The sequence below is a fragment of the Rhineura floridana genome, chromosome 14, assembly GCF_030035675.1.
Source record: "Rhineura floridana isolate rRhiFlo1 chromosome 14, rRhiFlo1.hap2, whole genome shotgun sequence".
NCBI lineage: Eukaryota > Metazoa > Chordata > Lepidosauria > Squamata > Rhineuridae > Rhineura > Rhineura floridana.
The window spans coordinates 8,179,437-8,199,445 of NC_084493.1; the positions used below are offsets into that span (position 1 = coordinate 8,179,437).

Here is a 20,009-nt window from a genome sequence, read left to right on the forward strand (position 1 = left end):
GTCCTGCCTTCCAAAAAGCCTCTTCAACAGCATGGGATGCAGTGCAGGTGGAGAAGGGAATTTCCCAAAATTGGGCAGAGGCACCTTCCCTGAGTGGAGCTTACACTGATTTGCCCCTCCCCCAGCTGCCCGCACACCCCATGCTATGCTAGTCAGGAGAGCCCCCAGCACTTTCAGAGAGGCTTTCGGGAGGGTACAGGTACCTGGTGCGTGGAGGAGGGAATTGAAAAATCCCTTTGCACAAACCTGCTTCTGCTCATGTTACTTAGGATCCAAGCCATTAACATGAAGTCCCACTAAGTTCACCAGGACTTACTTCCCAACAAATATGCTCAGGATTGCAGTCCTATTTTCATTGAAATCAAAAGAAGCATTTTAATTGGCAGAGAGTATGATCACATAACACATTTTTTATTATGTCTCTAAATACTAAGAATTATCTGAAAACCACTGACGCCTCCTTACACAACAATGTGGGGAGACAGAAACAAGACTCCAGAGGGACAAGACTCATACATATAATTCTGTTAACCAGAGTCTACCCTTTGTTTAACAACCCTTCTTACATCACAAAATGCAATTCCTGCTCTCCCTGACATGTAATGACAGGTCTTAAATAAGGAAGAAATATGTTTTTCAGCACTGCCATTACATTTCAAAAGCCCCAGGGGGAGCAGTAACTATCATCCTTTTGATACACATTCCCAGGCTTATTTCTTTAAATATCTTTTTATTTGAGCCCTTTGAAGAAATACATAAGAAGCACTCAGATCTTCCTTCATGGTCTTTCCATTTGCACATAGGAAATAGGTTCATTAGTCAGAAATGTTTGAACCTATCACATATAAAGGTAAAGGAGTCCCCGCACTTATAGTGCGAGTCGTTTCCGACTATTAGGGTGACTTCTTGAGATGTTTACTAGGCACACCGTATATATGGGGTGGGATCGCCAGTTCCTTCCCCGGCCTTTCTTTACCCCCCAGCATATGCCGGGTACTCATTTTACCAACCACGGATGGATGGAAGGCTGAGTGGACCTCGACCCCTTTTACCAGAGATTCGACTTCCTCCTTCCATTGGAATCGAACTCCGGCCGTGAGCAGAGCTTCGGCTGCGTTACTGCAGCTTACCACTCTGCGTCACGGAGGATCCTAATATACACAACCCAAAAAGAACATTCAGTTCTCCACAATGTTTGTGCTGATTTCAGTGAGACTTGGGAGAAGCTGATGTTTCAGTGGGACTTGGGAGTAGCTGACTCTGAATTAGAGTCACACAACTGAGCAAGGTTCTCTAGGTTGTAGCCAACTAAGTTTTCCTCAGAGTAAATCCACTGAAATTAATGGGCCTAAGTTAGCTATATCTATTAATTTCAATTGATCTTCTTTGAGTAGGACTAACATTGGATACAACTCACTGTCTGGTTATCAAGCCTATTTAAACTCTGAAAGCGATTCAGAAGACAGCCTTGAGACAAGTCAGTTTTCACCACAGAAAATAAGGCTTTAATGTAATAAAGGACAGGGGCGAGTATATAAGAGAGCTATGCTTCATATGTTGAACCTTAAATTTAGACTACTGAACCTCTTTACCTAGGCCTTTGACAGCTGAGATATATATTTTAAGATCTACCCTATTCTCCTGGTGTAAATTGTTTTAATTTTAATATTGTATTTTTATATGGTAGCAATTCACCCTGGGACCTCATGGTGAAGGACAGATATGATAGCCAATCAATCAATCAACCCATCAACCCATCCATGCCCTCTCTGTGGGGCTTCCCATCAACATCATATAACACTTCTGCTTAAGGGTCTGCACTGGCTGCCTATATGCTACTGGGTCAAATTCAAGGCCTTACTATTAGTATATAAAGCCCTGAAGAGCTTGGGACCAGTTTACTTGAGGAACAGCCTTGCCCCATATATACCTGCCCAATCTTCACGTTTTGCCAGGGAGGCAATGAACATGATGTTTGCCTCACTTCTACAAGACAGATGGCACTCAGTGTGTCTACTACACCTAGGCTGCACAACTCCTTGCTTACTATTGTTAAGAAAGTACCACCAGTACTTTGTTTCAAACTCCTGCTTAACACTCTTCTGTAGCCTAGGCCTTTTCCAATGTACAGTTGTTCCTTGTGTATCGCTGTCCAGATGTTCTATAAGCATTTTTATGTTGTTTTGGGTTGTATGCAATATTAGTCATACTTGAGTAAATCCATTGAAATTAATAGGCAAGACTAACTTAGGTCCATTAATTTCAGTGGGTCTACTTTGAGTAAAACTTAGTTGGATACAGCTCTTTGTTTACTGTATGCATAAAAGCTTAATTCCTTTGCAAACTAAGAAAAATAGGAGAATATAAGAAAACTGCCGTTTAAAGTCACAAGTTAAAATTTCATACATTCGTTGCCTTTCTCCTTTTTCGACATCAGTGAAGAGCTGTTTTGTCAGGATATCCATTTTATCTGCAGAAAGATAACGCTCATTTAAAATACACTGTTAGGCAGAATAAAATCATGAAGTCACTAAGATAAAGCAAACATATAAGTTGCAGACTGAAAAGCAAATCTTAGGGTGTTTTAATTTTAAATGGATAATCTTACACAGTAATCAACAACAGATAGGACAGATGTCATATAAATTTTGAAAAGCCAAAATGCTATTTACTCTGACATTAATTTTCAGGTGGGGACCATATATAATTGCTAATGAGAAGTAATGTGTTAAGCATGCAGATCCTAAGGATTGGTGTATTGGCTGTGTCTTTGGCGCAAAGCCCTAAAATTGTAGTCTAACATCATGGGGTACAATCCACTGGGAAATTATCTTGTGCCATTCCCATTCATTTCAATAGGCTTGCACAGGAGAACCTCCTAGTGTATTGTGCCCACAGTCCGAGTCTGTAATGGCTGGAGAGCACAGCAATCACTGTATTCCCTTATCAATGTATTTGTAGACACAACAAATTCTCTCCACATCTTACTCATCATTTCAAAGTTACTCTACATTAGGGATGGGGAACCTCTGGCCCTTCAAATGTTACTGAACCACAACTCCCACCATCCCTGGTCATTGGCCATGCTTGCTGAGGCTGACGAAAGTTATAGTTCAGCAAGATCTGGAGGGCCAAAGGTTCCCCACCCTTGCTCTGTGTGCATCTGAATCATTGCTACGAAGAAGAAGGTAGGACCAAATCGAAAGCACAGAAAGCGATATTGCAAAAGGTACAGACCAGAGCTTAATTGACACAATAAGGTATCAATGCATTTTGACAGGATGTCTTCCTCAGGGGAAGTATTACAGTATTTTCTGCTTGCCTCATATTGAGCTACTAAACTTCACCCTAATTGACTGCTATGAATCACTTCACCTTTCATTTCCTCAGTTTTCTCTTGAAGCTCCTTTTCAAGTTGTTTCTTCTGTTCTTGCTGCTCTGAATTGTGCTTTTCAAGTTTCAACACCCTCTGCAAGGCAAAAACAACAACAGGACAAAATCTGTTGAACACATGCCATAGCTTTTAGAGCACTCACTGATTTCCATTAATGCATGACAGCTCCAAAGTACATCACCATTCCCAACCCTAGCCTTGCTTGCTGTTCTTGAGATGTTACTTTATTGGCTGAGTTTGCATGTAGCACTAAACTATGCTTTAAAACTGCAACCACACACTGGAAGAAGCCTGAGCAAAGGACTTCACCAACATTTAGTTTCCCTTCCTCTAATCTCAGCTTGACATTGTGTATAAACCAAAACTCTGGTTAGACAAGCTCTTTAACATTCATAATCCATTGCTTCAAGGTGGCTCATTTCATACACTTTGCCAGCTCTATGCTCGGGGCCTGGGAACTGCTGAGTACAGGGCATACAAAGTGCTTTGCACAGTGCTTCCTAAACACCCAACTACCAGTTGGCGGTTGGGATCGGCTGCACAAAGCGTTTTGCAAACCCTGCGCTCCATACGTCCCAAGTGCCAAGGATAGGGCTGGCAAAACTGCTTTCTGTAGGATTGGCCGTGTGATCGAGCTCCCCGAGGAGAACTGGATTGCGCAGCCAATCCAGCCGCATCTTTACCTCCCCACGCCTGATGTCACATGTGACATCAGATGTGGGGCTGGTGGGTGTAGTTTGAGGGAAATGGCCGCATGGGCTATTGAGATCTGTCAGGCTAAATTTGGCCTGTGGGCTGGAGGTTTCCCACCCCTGGTTTAGGACTGCATGCAAAATGGGCCACAGGAAACCCCATTAAGATTAACCTGTTCATAGTCTTCCTTATGTTTCTTCTCTTTTTCTTCAGATATGTTCTTTTGCATGGCTAGTTTTTCAAGATCCAGCTGAAGCTTCTGAATTGTTTTTATGTCACTGGAGTGATTTGAGGCTAGAGCAGTCATTCTTTCCAATAGAACATGATTCTCCTTATTCTAAAATCAATATAAAATTAGCATGAGGCAGGTAAAAATTATATTAATTTGTGTTCTTTTTTACAACTGGTGAAATAAACATGACCCTTTCAAAATGGAAAACAAAAGCCGTACCCAAAAGAATGACAGAAGCACCCTTAATCACTATTGGTTTTTCAAAATGCTCCAAGATCTGCATGTATCACTCAGACTATGTACATATAAAGCAAGTTATTTTTTCCCAATGAATCCTGGGAACTGTAGTTTACCCTTCACAGAGCTACAATTGCCACCCTTAAACTACAGTTCCCAGGATTTTGGGGGGGAAATAATGTGTTTTAAATGTATGATGCATACAGAGCCTCAGTCTCATACATGGAAATTCAATGATGTCTCTGAAGAGCCACAATCTGAGGGCAGCCCCACATAGAGTGCATTGCAGTAATCCAGCCTCAAGATTTCAGAACAAAGCTGTCCCAAGGTGGCTTACTAAAGACAATTAACGTTATATACGTAATAGGATAATTTTGCTTTATAGTTCACATCTACACCATACATTTAAAGCACACGACTTTCCCCAAAGAATCCTGGGTACTGTAGTTTGTTAAGGTTACTTGGAATTGTAACTCTGCGAGGAGCAGAACACAGTTCTGAGGATTCTATGGGGGAAGCTGCGTGCTTTAAATGTCTGGTGTGGATGTAACCATGACAGGAACATTGTGCTTCCAACCAAATGATTTACAGTGCAATCCACACACAATGCTTCCAGTCCAGGCTCCCAGTGATCTTCCTTGTACCCATCCACCTATGACCCATACTGACTGTGCCGATTCACCAAAGCTGTACCCAACCCTCATGCTTCCCACCCACACCACCCCTGCCTCCACCTCCCGCCTCTGATGGGCCAGTGCCTCAGTCTGTGAAATTTTTATTCTAACAATGGAAGTTTCTGGAACGTGAACAGCCCTCCCTTTTAGGGTCTGGTTTGTGTTAGACTATCATGACTTTCTGTTCTCTGTAGCTCTTCAGAGGTTCTCGACTGGAGCTGCATCCAGATACAATAGAGGAGTGCCTGAAAGCTTACTCTCCCTCTCTTGGCCTCAATGATGGTAGCTGGTAGCTAGAGATGGGGGAGGTTCTCTGCCATTAAACAAGCAGTTAAAACATAGTCACCAATATTCTTTAGCTTGTAGGGAAGGCTGAATGCATACAGCATGCTCTAGACAGATTGATTTGTGATTTGGAAGAAGGATCCTTAAAGGAAAGAATTTCTTCAGCAATCCATTGGTACACACATTGCAGAAGCATCAGGATCACATCCAAATGCCAAGAAAATGGTTTGGTATCGGCATTTGTTACTCCCAATGGAAATATCGTAATCAGTGCTAGGGATAGTATCTGTTGGCTGGTCCCGGTTAAAAAGCATTCCGTCAACCTAACAAGCTGGTGTTGGGCCGAGTTCATTATTTGTCCACAAGGGGCTGCTTTTACCAATTCAGTTTTTTTCCCTCAGAAAAAATGTTATTAATATTGATATTTTAAAGAAAATATCAATATTTTGAAAGGAAATATCGATAAAAGTATTGAATTGAATATCAATATGTTAGATGTGGATTTAAAAAAAAAATCCATTTCTGAAAATAGCCACAGAAAACCACTACATAAAAAACTGATCCACAACTATAGTGGATAAGCGAGTTAATGGAAAATTCGGTACCAAATCCGAATTGGGTAGAATTCTGGCACATCCCTAATCAGTGCAGCAGAGGCTTTTTTTTTTAATTTCCTAGCCATAGCCCCAGATATAAGATATAAAAACCCTACTGCTGCAGGACACAAATTAAACCGTGTAAACAGGGTGATAACTTATACTGTCCCTCCTGCTGCTACCTGGGGCAAAGAAACTAAACAGATTACCCACACAGTTAAACAAATGGATGAACAATAAAGAAACGCATCTGAAGAAAAGATGGATGGAGTGAAGGCAGGTGGGGGAGGGGAACTAAACAAAGACCATTTAAAAACCACAGCAACAAAAAAGGTCAAGCCTGACTTGAAGAACTTAGATGTTACTAAATATGTACATTTTGCTGGAAAGAAAAAAAACTTATAGAAAATCGTCAAAATTGCTATAAAATTGACATAAATGCCAGAAACGATGGCTGAATGCCAGAAGGGATTATGAGAGTTTCATACTTCCCTGCTCTCCTTGGCCCCTTAATATGGCCTTCTGCCTCAGGTGTGATGAAAGATGCTATCCAATCACCAGTGCTGAAGAAAGATGCAACTGCCAGTCCAGTAGGACCAGAAATGTGAAGGCCTGGGGGGAAAAAACGGGAAAATTTGGAAAAATACATTTTCCCCGCTTTTTCCCCCCATAGGCCTTTCTCCCCTCAAAAAATGGAAGGAAAATTGGGTGTGTGTGTTTCTGAATACTTCTGGGTTTGTTTTTTTCAGTAGTCCTTTGTACATGGAACTGGGAAAAGGTACAATTTTGTTCTTTGCTTCAGGAAGCAAACTGTCGTCAGACAGCCCTGCAGGGAGTCCTTCTGGACTGGGACCCTGGCATGGGGTGTTGGTGGGCTTTAGCCCTTTGCCCCCTGCTCTGGTCCTGAACTGGTTCGGGGCCCTGTACCTGCAATTTGCATGGTAAAGAAGCTCCCATTGGAGCAAGTAAGGGCTTTCCCCCCATAAAAATTTCAGGCCTGATCCATAGCAGAACTGCTGTGGGGAGCAAAGGGCTAATGCTCCATCACCACCATGCTAGGGTCATAATAGTATCACCCCATTAGCTAATCTCTGAAAGAAAAACTGTGCACTCAAGGGCAAACTATGATTAACATCACATGTACTTGGGCTCTCAATACTCTAGAGATTGTAGTAATTGTATTATTCTGACATTTAATACTGTTACCAGTAGCAGCTGGTGTTGTAGAGCAGACCTCCTGAGAGTGCCACCGCTGCAGATTACCTGGATGAAACTGGGCTGAGGCAGGGCAGCACAAAGTCAGGGTGTCATGGATGCACCAGCGGGAGCGCTAGATTGACTCTGCTAATGCATCTACACAGCCCTGACCTTGATGCTGTCCTGCCCCATCCCGTCCCCATCTAGGTAAGCTGCAGCAACACCAGTGTCCAGAGAGCAGCTCCACCTCACTACACTGGCCCTACTCTTATGAATTATGAGCATAAGTTGCATAAAAGATGGGGACACATTATTGAAAATATTTGTGTCTTGCCTTTTAACTCAATAGGCTCGCCTAATTTAAATTCAGTCAAACATCTGAAACTCCGCCTGCAAAAGCTTGATACCAATACACAAACAAGCAATAAAACAGACAGACACAGCAGGAAAAAAACACATCATAATCAAATGGTCAGGCAAATAAAACTGTTTATTAGGCACCAAAATGATCATATTGCTGGCAGCATCTTATGGATCTCTGTACCATTACAAGATCTGAACAGGGTGGTTCATGACAGATGCTCTTGGAGGTCACCGATTCATAGGGTTGCCGTAAGTCGTAATCGACTTGAAGGCACATAACAACAAAGGGCAGGGAACCATCACCTAAAAGGCCCTGTCCCTGGTTACAACCTGCCTAAGTTCTGAAGTCAGGGGCACCCAGAACAGAGCCTCAGAAGATGAACAAAAGGAACAGACAAGTTCATCAGAGAGTGGCATACCTTTGGATGGCCAAATTAAAATAATGAAAAATCCTGTCCACAGGATCAATTACTTTTATGTTCTGAATTTTTTTTATTTGAATGAAATGTACAGAAAATCAATGTAAAGCATGACAAAATACTTTTCAACTACCTGGTCCTCCAGTTTTTTCTGCAGTCGTTGTACCCTGTACGACAGCTGGATGTTCAACACGAAACGGCGAATACTCTGGAATCTGCGTCTGGCAAGCCAAGCTCGAGCATATTTCTGGAGGACCAAAGCCTTCTGCTCTTCAACCATCTATATAAGAAATCAGAGGGAACACCTCGTAATTTAACAACCAAGTCCTCTGAGAACACCTAGTCACTTAACAAATATGCACTGAAGACTTCAGCGTGTAGTAAGCAGATATAACCAGCAAGTGAGGTACACTGTACACAGGCCAAAATACAGCCTAGAGATGCACTGAGAAATCCTCAAGCAGTCACTGGATGGTGAACAATGCAGATGGCACAACCCTATGGGCCAAATACAGCTTAGACACACCTCACTGCCACTTCCTCACCTGCTTCTCACACTGCACATGATTGTGTAGAAGCAGAAACTATGCATCATTGTAGCACAACTCTGGCTCACTAGTTGACATTTAGAGTTACATATACTGTAGCACTATTATACAGGGTTCTAGAGTGCTCAGAGTGCTTCATATACAATATCCCAGTAACCCTTACAACAACCCTGTCATGTAAGTCAATATTATTGTTATTCCCATATGGCAACTGGGGGCTGAGGTGGGGAGACCATGGTTACCTATGGTGACCTATGGAGTCTGTGGCTTAGGTGCAATCTGAACCAGGGACTTCCTGGTTCACAGCTAACACTGTTAACCATTACACTTCAGCAGATGTGGGGAACCTTTGGCCCTCCGGATGCCTATCATCCCTGACTATTGGCCATGCTTGCTGGGGCTGATTGGAGTTGTGGTTCAACAACATTTGGAGGGCCAAAAGTTCCCCACACCTATACTACAGCTACTCTATTAGTTCATGCTAATTTGAGTACAAGTGTGGTGGAGTTTCTCTGACCCACACTTTAAAGTACTGAGAATTCACAATGGAGAAATGGAGGATAGACTTCTTATTACAATTCTGCACCAATCATTCAATAAGTTCAGAGAGATATTTTACAAAAGATGGAGTCCTATCAGACATAGGTGCTCCTTTCTGTGCTGAACAGTAAACGAATACACACATTATTGGTCCTTGGTGAATTATTTGTACCTTTCTGTATTTTCTCCTTGCTAGAAATCCTCGGGTAAAAGCTTGGATTGTCAAAGCAGCCACACGGATAAGCTGGCAAAGTCTACGCACTAGATATCCACGGCAGTACTTCTGGATAACGATAGCTGCCCATGCTTCTTTGAGGGCTCTTGCAGTTACAGCTTTTCTAAAGAGAAAATAAAATTACCCTTTGTATTTTTGCCATAGAATTGGCTTTGCATGTAGAAGGTCCCAAGTTCAATCTCTGGCATCTCCATGTAGGGCTGGGAAATCCCCTGGTCTGAAATCCTGGAGAGCTGCTGCCAGTCAGTGTAGACAATACTGACCTAGGTGGACCAATGGTCTGACTCCACATAAGGCAGCTTCCTTTGTTCCTATGTATTCAATCCTGCTAAAGTTTTTTCCCACCCCTTTGGTGCTAGGTTTCAGTTCAAGCTGCAGATTCAAACAATGGCTTGTATTTAAAGTAGCACTAAATCATTCAGACTGTTAGCGCAAGGATTTATGCTTGCACAATGGAGCTCTCCCTTCTCTCATCCCATGGGCACCCCAATTCTGTTCTGGGGGTTCTCCCAACCCTACACAGCAGATTTGGTGAGGACGTGGGGTGCACAAAAGGGAAGGAGAGGGAGTGAAAGTTCCACTGAGCATGTGTAGATCCTCATGCTAACAGAACAAGTGCATTGGATGCCACCCAATACTCTTTTGTATGTTCGTTTGAGCTTGGGATGCAAAAGGAGAATGGGAATGAGTTACTGTTTGAATCCAGTGCCTTTTTCTGTCAGACAGAAAAAGGCACCCAACTTCTAGCTGCAAAGGAAGAATCGGTAGCGCGTTCAAGTGAGCTCCCAATCCCTTCGTCCTTTTAGTGGTGGCTTCAAGATTTGCCCAAAACAGCCTCGCAGGCCAATCTTTGAGGCCTGCAGGGCCTCATTTAGCCCACAAAATGGATGTTCCCCACCACTGGTGTAAAGCCATGAGGGCAAATTGGTGGTACATGGGCAGAATTCAGCCCCTAAAAGATTTTTATATGGCCCCTGGTGCCTCTATCAAATGTCTCATGCTGGAATAAAAGGTTTCTCCACAGTTACACAAATGAAATGTTCAAACAGTAAGAAACTGAGATATTCTACACTTTAATGTAAAATCACCTTTAGATTTTGCATGGGAATGCGCAAGCTATCTTATTATTAAATTTATTTATACCCCGCCTTTTGGCCAAAGGCCCTCAAGGCGGCTTACAAAGAAAAAGAAACACACGTATAAAAAATACATCAATAAAAGCAGTACAATTTTCAAAAAATTAAACTAAATAACAAATAACATTATTAAGAAAAACAAATGTCCAAGAAAATTTTTGAACAAGTGAATTTAAAATGGATCACTCTCTGTTTTTGCCAGCACACAATATTAAATACCTTACAGTCCGCTGTCCTCGGAAATACTGCTGAAGTATAATTGCTGCTTGTCTGATACGAAGGAATTTCTTCCGCTGCAACCAGCCTCGGATATTCTTTTGAATCACAATACATGCTTGCCTCAACTTATCTGACCGTAATTTTTCCAGATAAGCAACCTGGCCTGCTCTGAAGAAAATTTTTGTTCTGCCAAACTGATATAGGCTTGGATCCTGGGGGAGGGGAAACACAAAATACATTGTTAGACATGTTTAAAATCTATTGCGACGATACAAATGTTTAATTCTGGTCTTCATAAAGTAACAGTATAATTTTGAGACCAATAATGTATTTTCATTTGCATGTGACAAAGGAAGTCTGAGTGCAAAATATGAATGAAGAGTGGCACCTTGGCTAGCTGAATGTTCCAAAATGTCTGACCTGAATTAGCCGCTGCAAAACAATCTTGCAAATTTGTTTCTTGTCAGTTAGAGAAAGTTCGTGCTGAGACATGAGGATGCTGTAACGGCTGTAAAACTCAATGTAAGTCCACCTATAAAAGAAAAATAGCATGTGGACTGGTGAGTTAAATGATATAAATGAAAATCACTGAAACCCATAGGGATTGTTACATACCTAGATGGGTAACTCTGAGCACTAATCCGAATTGTTTCTAAAACGCCACAAGCTCGCAATTGATGAACCACTCTTTTAGAATCAAACCTAAGGGATAAATTAAATAATAATAATAATAATAATAATAATAAAACACAATGATTTTTGGCCACTTTTATGAATAATTTAGTCCTTTAATTTTATAACCTATAGATCATGGTGGGTTATTTTAACAACAAGCAAATCAGCCCACAGATCAGCTCCAGCCTGCTTTCCAATAAAGGGTAAGTTATGATTTATAGATCTGTAATTTTATGGAAAGTAGATTTCCTGTTCATACCACCTCGAAAGTGACAATTAAAAAAAATGGGAATTTTGCATAACGAACAACTGGCATGCAAAACCCTATCCATCCTCAATTTCATAATTAAATTCATCTCTATAAAGATAATATTATATTTCAACTGAACAAAATACTCACTCAAATGGTAACTTCTGATCATTTGGCTTTATGCATCGTACATAGTGAGGCGTGGTTGCATTAAGTGTCTCCATTAGTAAATATAAGGAACTACGGAACTAGGAAATATTAAAACAATCACTATTTTAACCTTTCGGAAAAAACCACAAACCAATGATAACTTGTGAAGGGACACTTTGACAGACAAATACGTACATCTTAAAACACTGACAGCATTTCACTGAATATTTACAGACTAAGTAAGGGTCTGTAAACTTGATGTGCAAAGTAGAGGAATATTTTTGGATTCTCCCTGTCACCAGGAACTGGAAAAAATGAACAATCTACTAAATACTGTAATTTTTGTATTGTACGGTACTGGCTATATTGTTTATTGTATTTTATCATGTTTTATTGTACACCGCCTAGAGTGGCCATTGGCTAGATAGGCGGCCTATAAATTAAAGTTTATTATTATTATTATTATTATCATTATTTTCCTCTTGCTTAAGCCTGTCCCAATTCCATATATGCTGCCTCGTGCTCCTTGAAGGAAAGGAGTAGTAAGTCAATGTAGTAAGTCAATAAATTTCTCATCATCTATTAAAAGGAATCTAAAAATACCTTATTGCTAACTGTTGTTCGGAACTGTTTATTGGGTGGCTTGATCACAGTTTTTGCAGACTTAACTTTGATTGCTGAGCTGAATGGGGAGATAGGTACCGGATTGTCTTGAAAAAAGTTTGCACACAGTTGAAACTAAAAGAGAAATAATAGTTAAATGTGATGGTTATTACATATTAATTTTTATTCAGAATAAATAGAAAATATAATCAGAAAATATATATGAATAGAAACCAGAACTTGCATCAAGGCTGCCATCTTATCTTCTTTAAAGAATTTAACAGTAGATGAGAAGATCTTTATTACTATATTACAACAAATGTAATAGTTTCACAAGGATGAAGAAACAGAACAGTATATTTACAAACCTTGCTGTTTCTCAGTACTTCAATCAATACTTCATATACTGTGTCTCTGTTTTTCTCCAAAAATCCTTCACTTTTATACTCTACCTGTGCAAAAAATGTGAAATCAACAATTACTAAGCAACATGTTGATCTATAAAAGGAACATACTTTTTCTTTAGTTCCCAAGCTATATGAGAGGGATGATTTAAGGCCATATCCATAGCTTCATTAACAGGCAACTCCTGAAGCCTTTTTTTCTAAGTATAACACAAAGATTTTAGCTCTGACTGTGGGCCATTTTCATGTATAAGTGTTGCAATATCCTCAGGTTCAGCAATTCCAGATTCCTGGCATTGTAGCACAATCACCTGCCATGAATACTTGGATATGTTTAGACCGGGAGATGAATTCAAACCTAATTAATATACACAGCAGGCATTACATAGTTGAGAAATGAACACTAAGCTGTTTTTGAGCCAGCTATATGTAAAGCACAATAGTCAGATACGTTTTCAACTGTTATTATTATTTATACATTCATTAATGTTGCTTCAAATTCTAGGTTTGAAATCCTGGGTTAGAAGCAAGTCCTGATTAGCATTCAGCAGGATTAAAATTTGCAGAAATAGCACCAAAGCATGCTTCCGGGTGAAGGAGGGTGGAGGAAAGAGTGGGAACACAATCCCATAGTAGCCCATTCCTGATATCTTAACTATGGTTACAGGATGGGAAGCACTGCATCCACACAGGTCCAGCCTCAATTAATTTCAAGGGCCTGGTGCTGGCATCCTGATAAACAATGTTTTATCATTATGTGCACAGGCCTCAGACTTCTGTGATTTCCCCTCACGTCTGGTGTAAGAATGAGAGTATAAATGTTCACTTTTGATTTCAATTAAACACAGTTTAGTGTAGTGTCCAAACCCGAAACTATGGTTAAACCATGGTTAGTTGAAACAAACCAGCTTTATAAACCATGATTAGTTAAAACAGAACTGAAAGCTTCCAAATTCGTTTTCTTAGGGTTAGTCATTACAGCTGAATGAGGCAATTGTCATAAATTCCACTAGGAGCTAATTCTGATAAAGCAATTTAAAATTCAAGACCTTTACAGCCCATGCCACAAATCAAAGGAGGTATAATTTTTGGAACTGAGCTTGTTTTAAAGTTAGCTACCCTGATCCAACAACATTACAAAGAGTAGGAACTCTAATGTGTACACAGAAATTTCTGGATGGAAACTGTCATGCATTTCAAAGGGGAAAGGAGATCAACATATCCATCTCTTAAACACAATAATGGGATAATCCACTTGTACAAGAGTGGGCTTTGCACATCAAAGTACACATGAAATTTTGGATTAGGGTAACAGATTTGTATAGATATACACATGCTCTGGTGGCTTGTTTCATTAACTTTTATTATTCACATTTTCAGTTGTATTGTCTTTTTAAATTGTGAGTCACTGAAGCAAAGGGCTTTGTTTTTCTAGAACATTTGCTGTATAATGCCCTATAGGTAAACACATTCATTAGACAACAGAAGATATTTTCAGTTCTAAATATTATGTCCAGATTTGGAAATGTTGCGACACTTTGGCAAGATACCTTATCAGCAAAGTGTTGGATTATAAAAGAAGAGTTTGACATTCTTGGCTCTTCAAAGAGTGGGTTGTTGTTAAAATTTTTGTATAATTTCAGAAGCCAGTTTTCATCAGTTCCTTGAGGTAACTGTAAAAAAGTGAAACAGCAAGGCTTTGTGAAATAACTTTAGCCATTTATTCAATTACTGTGGTTGCTCTTCTGCAGGGCAACAGGGGTTTCAACCTGGGGGCTCCAGCAGCAGGACTCAAGCAGCTTCCTCTCTGTACAGCTACAGTAGCTTTCCAAAGGAGGAAGCTACTTACTGGCCTATTCCATTTCAGCACCCCCATTGCAGATGGTCAGAAGGTGGTACTGCAGCTATCCGCTCAGCTGGGGTCATCTACACCACAGGATTCCATATTCTCCTATAAAACCTGTGACTTTGGTTTGGCTCCTCAGTCTGAGCAACGTGTACCTCAGGCGCAGACTGAGCTCTCAGATTGCTCATACTTGCTTAATTGCCTGCTCGCTTCCCAATTCACTTCCAAACTGCCAACCCTGACATGGTCTGCAAGCTATCATGTGTACAGCACCCTATACTTGAGGGAGTGCCAGCACAGGCATAAACAGGCTTGTTAAAAGGAAATCTTTGAGCTGGTTCTTACATTAGTGAGACATCTTGCTAGCATGGTTGCAGAAACGTTGCATCAAGATGAGAAAACAAGAAAATAAAGCAAAGATGTAAGTGTGGAACAACTATACTAAGAATAGTGACACAAAAAAAGAAAATTAAAACTTACCAGGCACTCTTCATCCAGCAGCTCTAAAATGCCCATTTTAGCTTCAATAAGGTCGATGACTGGTTGGTTGTCATAAAAGTCAATTAGCGTCCATGGGATATCTTCTTTCATATATTCTTCTTGTTCAAGTTTAAAGACATGCTAACAGTGACATTGTCAAACACAACAAAATCAGGACAGTGTGGCTACAATGGTCCAACAAGCATCGGTAACCTCAAGGATAGACTACTGTGATGCACTATATGTGGGACTACTCAAGGCTGGTTTGAAATGATTATTATTAGGCTTATTACCCACCTTTCACCACAAAGTCCCAAGGCATGTCAAACAATGTAAAATGCAAGATTAAAAACGGTTTAAAACAAATTACATTCACAACTATAATGGGTCCTACAAATATATTTCTCAAGTGTCAAAGACCAGGGTAAAGAGGTGCATCTGCAGCATATAACAGAAAATGTATGATGAAGGTCCCAGATGCACCTCTGTGGGGAAGGAGTTCCACAACTTAGGGGCTGCCACAGAGAATACGCTCTCCCAGCCCCCAACCCCCCATTTTCCAAGGGTGGTGGAATTACCAAAACGATCCCCTCAGCTAATCTGAACAAGTGAAAAGTTCCGTAGGGAAGGAAGCAGTCTTTCAGCTATTTGGGATCTAAGGCATTCTGGTGCAGAATTCAGCAACCCACTTGTTATTGCACATTGGCTGTCAACAACACATAACACCTGTGTTATGCCAGTTTGCTACTATGCCATCTTCAAGAAAGATAAATTTCATACAAAACTGCAGTACAGAAATGAATAAAATAAAGCAAACCAGCAAAAACTACCCCATAAGGTTAATTTAAAACCAATATTGCCTAACAATATTGAAGGTCCTTGTTGAGTCATAAGACAGGAGATATATATAGTAAATCAATTAAAACGGCAGCATTATACAATCTGACACACACTTGTTGGAGGCTTCTGTTGTAGACAGTAACCCTTAGAAAAGATGCAATGAACATTATTTGCATAGCAGCTTTCTATCAGTTCAAGAGTGCTGTGTTGGTCCACACAGCACTGTAATAACAGGCGTTCAGAAACAGAAGAAACACTGCATATCTATTTGAGATATCCAATATTGGTTATAAGAAGATAAAGAGTGACTGGAATAGAATTTCAAATCCCTAGGCACCAGTACCAAATGTTCTGGACAGGGCTGAATATTTTAGGCTTGTCTCTGCATGTAGAGGAAACTATATTTAAAGTTCTAGGCATCAGCACATTTTCTTAGTACCTATGCACTTGGGACACCTGGAATTTTCAATCCCTACTGAAAAGATTTTAAAAAATCAGTTTAGTAAAAGTAACTTATGAAATAAAAAGATTTTTTTAAGAAGGCAGACATCACAACTTCTAATCAGAATAAATAATATCCATAAATGATATCATACCAGGTTAAATTGCTGCTGGAGCTTTTCATTGGCATAATTGATACAAAACTGTTCAAAGCTGTTCATTTCAAAAGTTTCAAATCTGAAACAAATAGTTGGAAATTTAATTATTAAAAAAAAATTATTTGATAGCCTGTGAGGGACTAACCTGTGCTGCTTCAACAGTCAGTGCTATTGTTTATTTAAAATATATTGTAAGTTGCCTCATGAACTTTGGTTAGTAGGCAGCCTATAAATACTCCTAAATAAATATATAAATAAATAATCCCAAATAAATAAATAAATTCCATATTTTCTTTGGGAAGCAAGGCAAGAAAACTCTTCGAGTGGGTGGGGAATCTCATGCTGAATGTACAAGGCCAAATCAATCATATCCTTGTGCTGTCCTCAATCAGATTAAGCAGTCAGTAAAGCATCTCGTTTGCCTTTGGGTCTTAATCTACATGATCACTGGCCCAGCCACATCTTCCTTCCACAAGTCCATTTACAATTACACTAGTGCAACATCCTGTCTACATATGAGAGAAATAAAGGGAAACACAATGGTACTATTTTTGCCCTTTATATAAAATATGGCTGTATGTGAGGGTGCAGGGGTACACTTAGCCTCCAATGAATTTAAAAGGAATAAAACATGTAAAAGAGTTTGCATGAGTTTGTGCAAACACTGGGGATGGGGAGTTGTGGTCGTAGGTCACAAGAGCAAGAAACATTCACAATCAATAACTGATATAGCTGCAACTGTACCACAACCACTTTAAATACTAAATGTGCTATTTGGTACAAGTATTGCATTTTATTAGGTACAAACCACTATTTATTTGTTTATTTATTGCACTTGTATACCGCCTCATAGCTGAAGCTCTCTGGGCGGTTTACAGCAACCAAAAATCTATGGCTTAAATACAGAGAAAACAGGATAACACTACAATGGAAGTACAACTTTGAGCATCCCAATACCCTACTATAACTACTCCTATATATGTGTAACTGAAATAATTGTCTTTCTTTTCCTATTTACTTCTGCCTTCATTTCTCCCTCATTTCTCTGTTGTCTCCTCTGTGTCTCTTTCTGGACTGTAAGCCTCTTGGGGCAGAGTTCTGTCCTCTCATTCTTTGTAAAGTGTTATATAAATGGTAATGGTAAAGTTAAACTGTTTATTTGTTGAGCAGAAATATCCTTCATGTTTCAGACCATGAGATTGGACAGCTCTGGTTTTTGGGCTACTATACACAGGAATATGTGAAGAACCCTGCTGGATCAAGTGAAAGGCCCCATCTAGTCCCGCATCTTGTTGGCCGACCAGATGCCTATGGAAGCTTGCAAGCAAGACCTGAGTGCAATAGCGCTCTCCAAACTTGTGATTCCCAGCAACTCGTATTCAAGGATATATAGCCTCCAACACTGGATGACATCCCCAAATGCTTCCACCTACCTGAAAGGTACAGAAATTTGAAACCCAGCTGAAAACACCTTGCAAAATTATTGTTGAAGTCTTCCAGTCCAAAGATACTTATCAAAAGAGCTACGAAGTTTCAATGAGAAGGCAAATGTTACCAAAACTACAATTCTCCTACTATATAAAATATCTGCAACATATTAGTACTCCCAGCTAGGTATTCTAGCTTCTCATTGCTCCATGCTATAAGATTAGGCAGCACACAGGGGAGATTGATTGCTAAAATAAGACAGAGTATTAAATAAGCATGCAAGGTATTTTTTTTTCCTGAAAAAAGAATAATCTTACCCATAGATGTCCAAAACACCAATAAAAGTGTGCTGTTTGCCAGAAAACTGCAATGCCTTGTTAATTCGTTCCACAATGAAATCAAAAAGATGGGCATAAATCTTTTTTGCCAAAGCATCACGGGCATTAAGAGCTTGAAGTTTTGTCATTGGTTTTACTACAGTCTCAGAGGTAGTGATAATTTTTCTGTGGCACAGCCACCGAGCCACTTTGTCACTTTCTAAATCCAGTAGTTCACAAAATATATTAAGATGTTTGTCATCCAGCTTTGAAGAACAAAAAAGAAATCAATAATCACTAGGCATTTCGCTAATTTTTTATTTTTATTATTATTGCTGCTGCATTTATTACCTGCCCTTTACCAGTAGGTTCTAGGGTGGGTTACAAATTACATTCACAACTAGAGAGGGTTCTACGGGCATACATATATACAGAGAAGGTGCCAGACAAACCTCTGTGGAGAGAGAATCCCACAATTTAGGGCCCGCCACAGAGAATGCTGTCTCCCAGGCAGCCACCACCACCCCAACGTCCAAGAGCAGTGGAACTACCAAGACAGCCCCTTCTGCTGATCTTGGCATCTGAGAGTCCGTAGGAAAAGAGCCAGTCTCTCAGATGTTTGGGGCCTAAGACATTTAGGGCTTTTCAACACAAGTACAAGCACCCTGAATTTAGCCCAGAAACGAATTGGCAACCAATGCAGCTGTTTTGCAGCAGGGGTTTTATAAGATCTAAAGGGAACCCCAACCAATAATCTGGCTGCTATTTTTTGGACCAGTTGAAGTATCTAAGTTGTCTTCAAGTGCAGCCTCATGAGGAGCGCATTGCAATAATCCAATCTGTAATAATCCAATCCAGATTGAGAACTGTGGCCAAATTATCTCTGTCCAAAAGGGGCCGAAGCTGGAAAAAGGAACTTCTGGCCACCAAGGCCACCTAAGCCTCCAGTGACAAGGCTGAATCCAGGAGCACCCCTAAATTACAGACCTGCTCCTTCCTACTAATACTTAGGAATGTAATATTAAATATTAGACAGGTGTCATCTCTGTTATCTTTTCAGCGCCTATTGAAGACCTTCCTCTTTCAACAAGCCTTTTAAGTTAAGACCGTCTGTGTTGGAATTGCTTTGTAATATGTTTTTAAACTTTTTTTAAAAAAAAACAGTATGTTTTTAGCCTTTTACTTTTTTTTAAAGATGTCTTGAAAGTTTTTTAAAAAAATGCTTTTGAAGATGTTTTGTTTTAATGTATTTTAAAGTCTGTTTTTATGATGTTTTAAAGTGTTTTTAGTGCTTTTGTTTGCCGCCCTGGGCTCCTGCTGGGAGAAAGGGCGGGATAGAAATCAATCAATAATAAATAATGTAACAACATCCAAGCTGAGGGTAGGAGGGCAAGCTAACAATAAAACTTCATCCTCACCCCTGCCGAGTTCTACAAGGGCAACACTAAGGAGGAGGAAACGGACAGCCAGGGCCTCTCCCTGGACTGGTTGAAGGTAAAAAGGCAGACAGGCGGAGGCTGGCTGAAGAGAGACTGACAATGGTGGGGCTATGCTCCCATTCACCCAAATAAGCCAGCCTCCACTGCCTGGATCCTAAATCCAGAGCCTGGGATTTCAACATTATTTTCGTGAGGAGAAATATAATACAC

The 20,009-nt window shown here is 40.2% G+C and overlaps 1 protein-coding gene across 3 annotated transcripts in view; it reads right to left on the reverse strand.

Moving 5' to 3' along the window:
• MYO5C (myosin VC) overlaps window positions 1–20,009 on the reverse strand; it is a 64,623-nt gene that overhangs the window by 23,875 nt on the left and 20,739 nt on the right. For all 3 annotated transcript variants that reach the window (XM_061594948.1, XM_061594947.1, XM_061594946.1), the window contains 15 exons: window positions 18,361–18,626; window positions 16,613–16,694; window positions 15,177–15,317; window positions 14,401–14,523; window positions 12,815–12,898; window positions 12,447–12,581; window positions 11,844–11,941; window positions 11,384–11,470; window positions 11,189–11,300; window positions 10,769–10,980; window positions 9,351–9,516; window positions 8,224–8,370; window positions 4,260–4,424; window positions 3,376–3,469; window positions 2,407–2,470 (listed from right to left, as the gene is read on the reverse strand). In XM_061594948.1, the coding sequence (XP_061450932.1) occupies window positions 2,407–2,470; window positions 3,376–3,469; window positions 4,260–4,424; window positions 8,224–8,370; window positions 9,351–9,516; window positions 10,769–10,980; window positions 11,189–11,300; window positions 11,384–11,470; window positions 11,844–11,941; window positions 12,447–12,581; window positions 12,815–12,898; window positions 14,401–14,523; window positions 15,177–15,317; window positions 16,613–16,694; window positions 18,361–18,626 (1,976 nt within the window). The remainder of the gene's footprint in view (window positions 1–2,406; window positions 2,471–3,375; window positions 3,470–4,259; window positions 4,425–8,223; window positions 8,371–9,350; window positions 9,517–10,768; window positions 10,981–11,188; window positions 11,301–11,383; window positions 11,471–11,843; window positions 11,942–12,446; window positions 12,582–12,814; window positions 12,899–14,400; window positions 14,524–15,176; window positions 15,318–16,612; window positions 16,695–18,360; window positions 18,627–20,009) is intronic.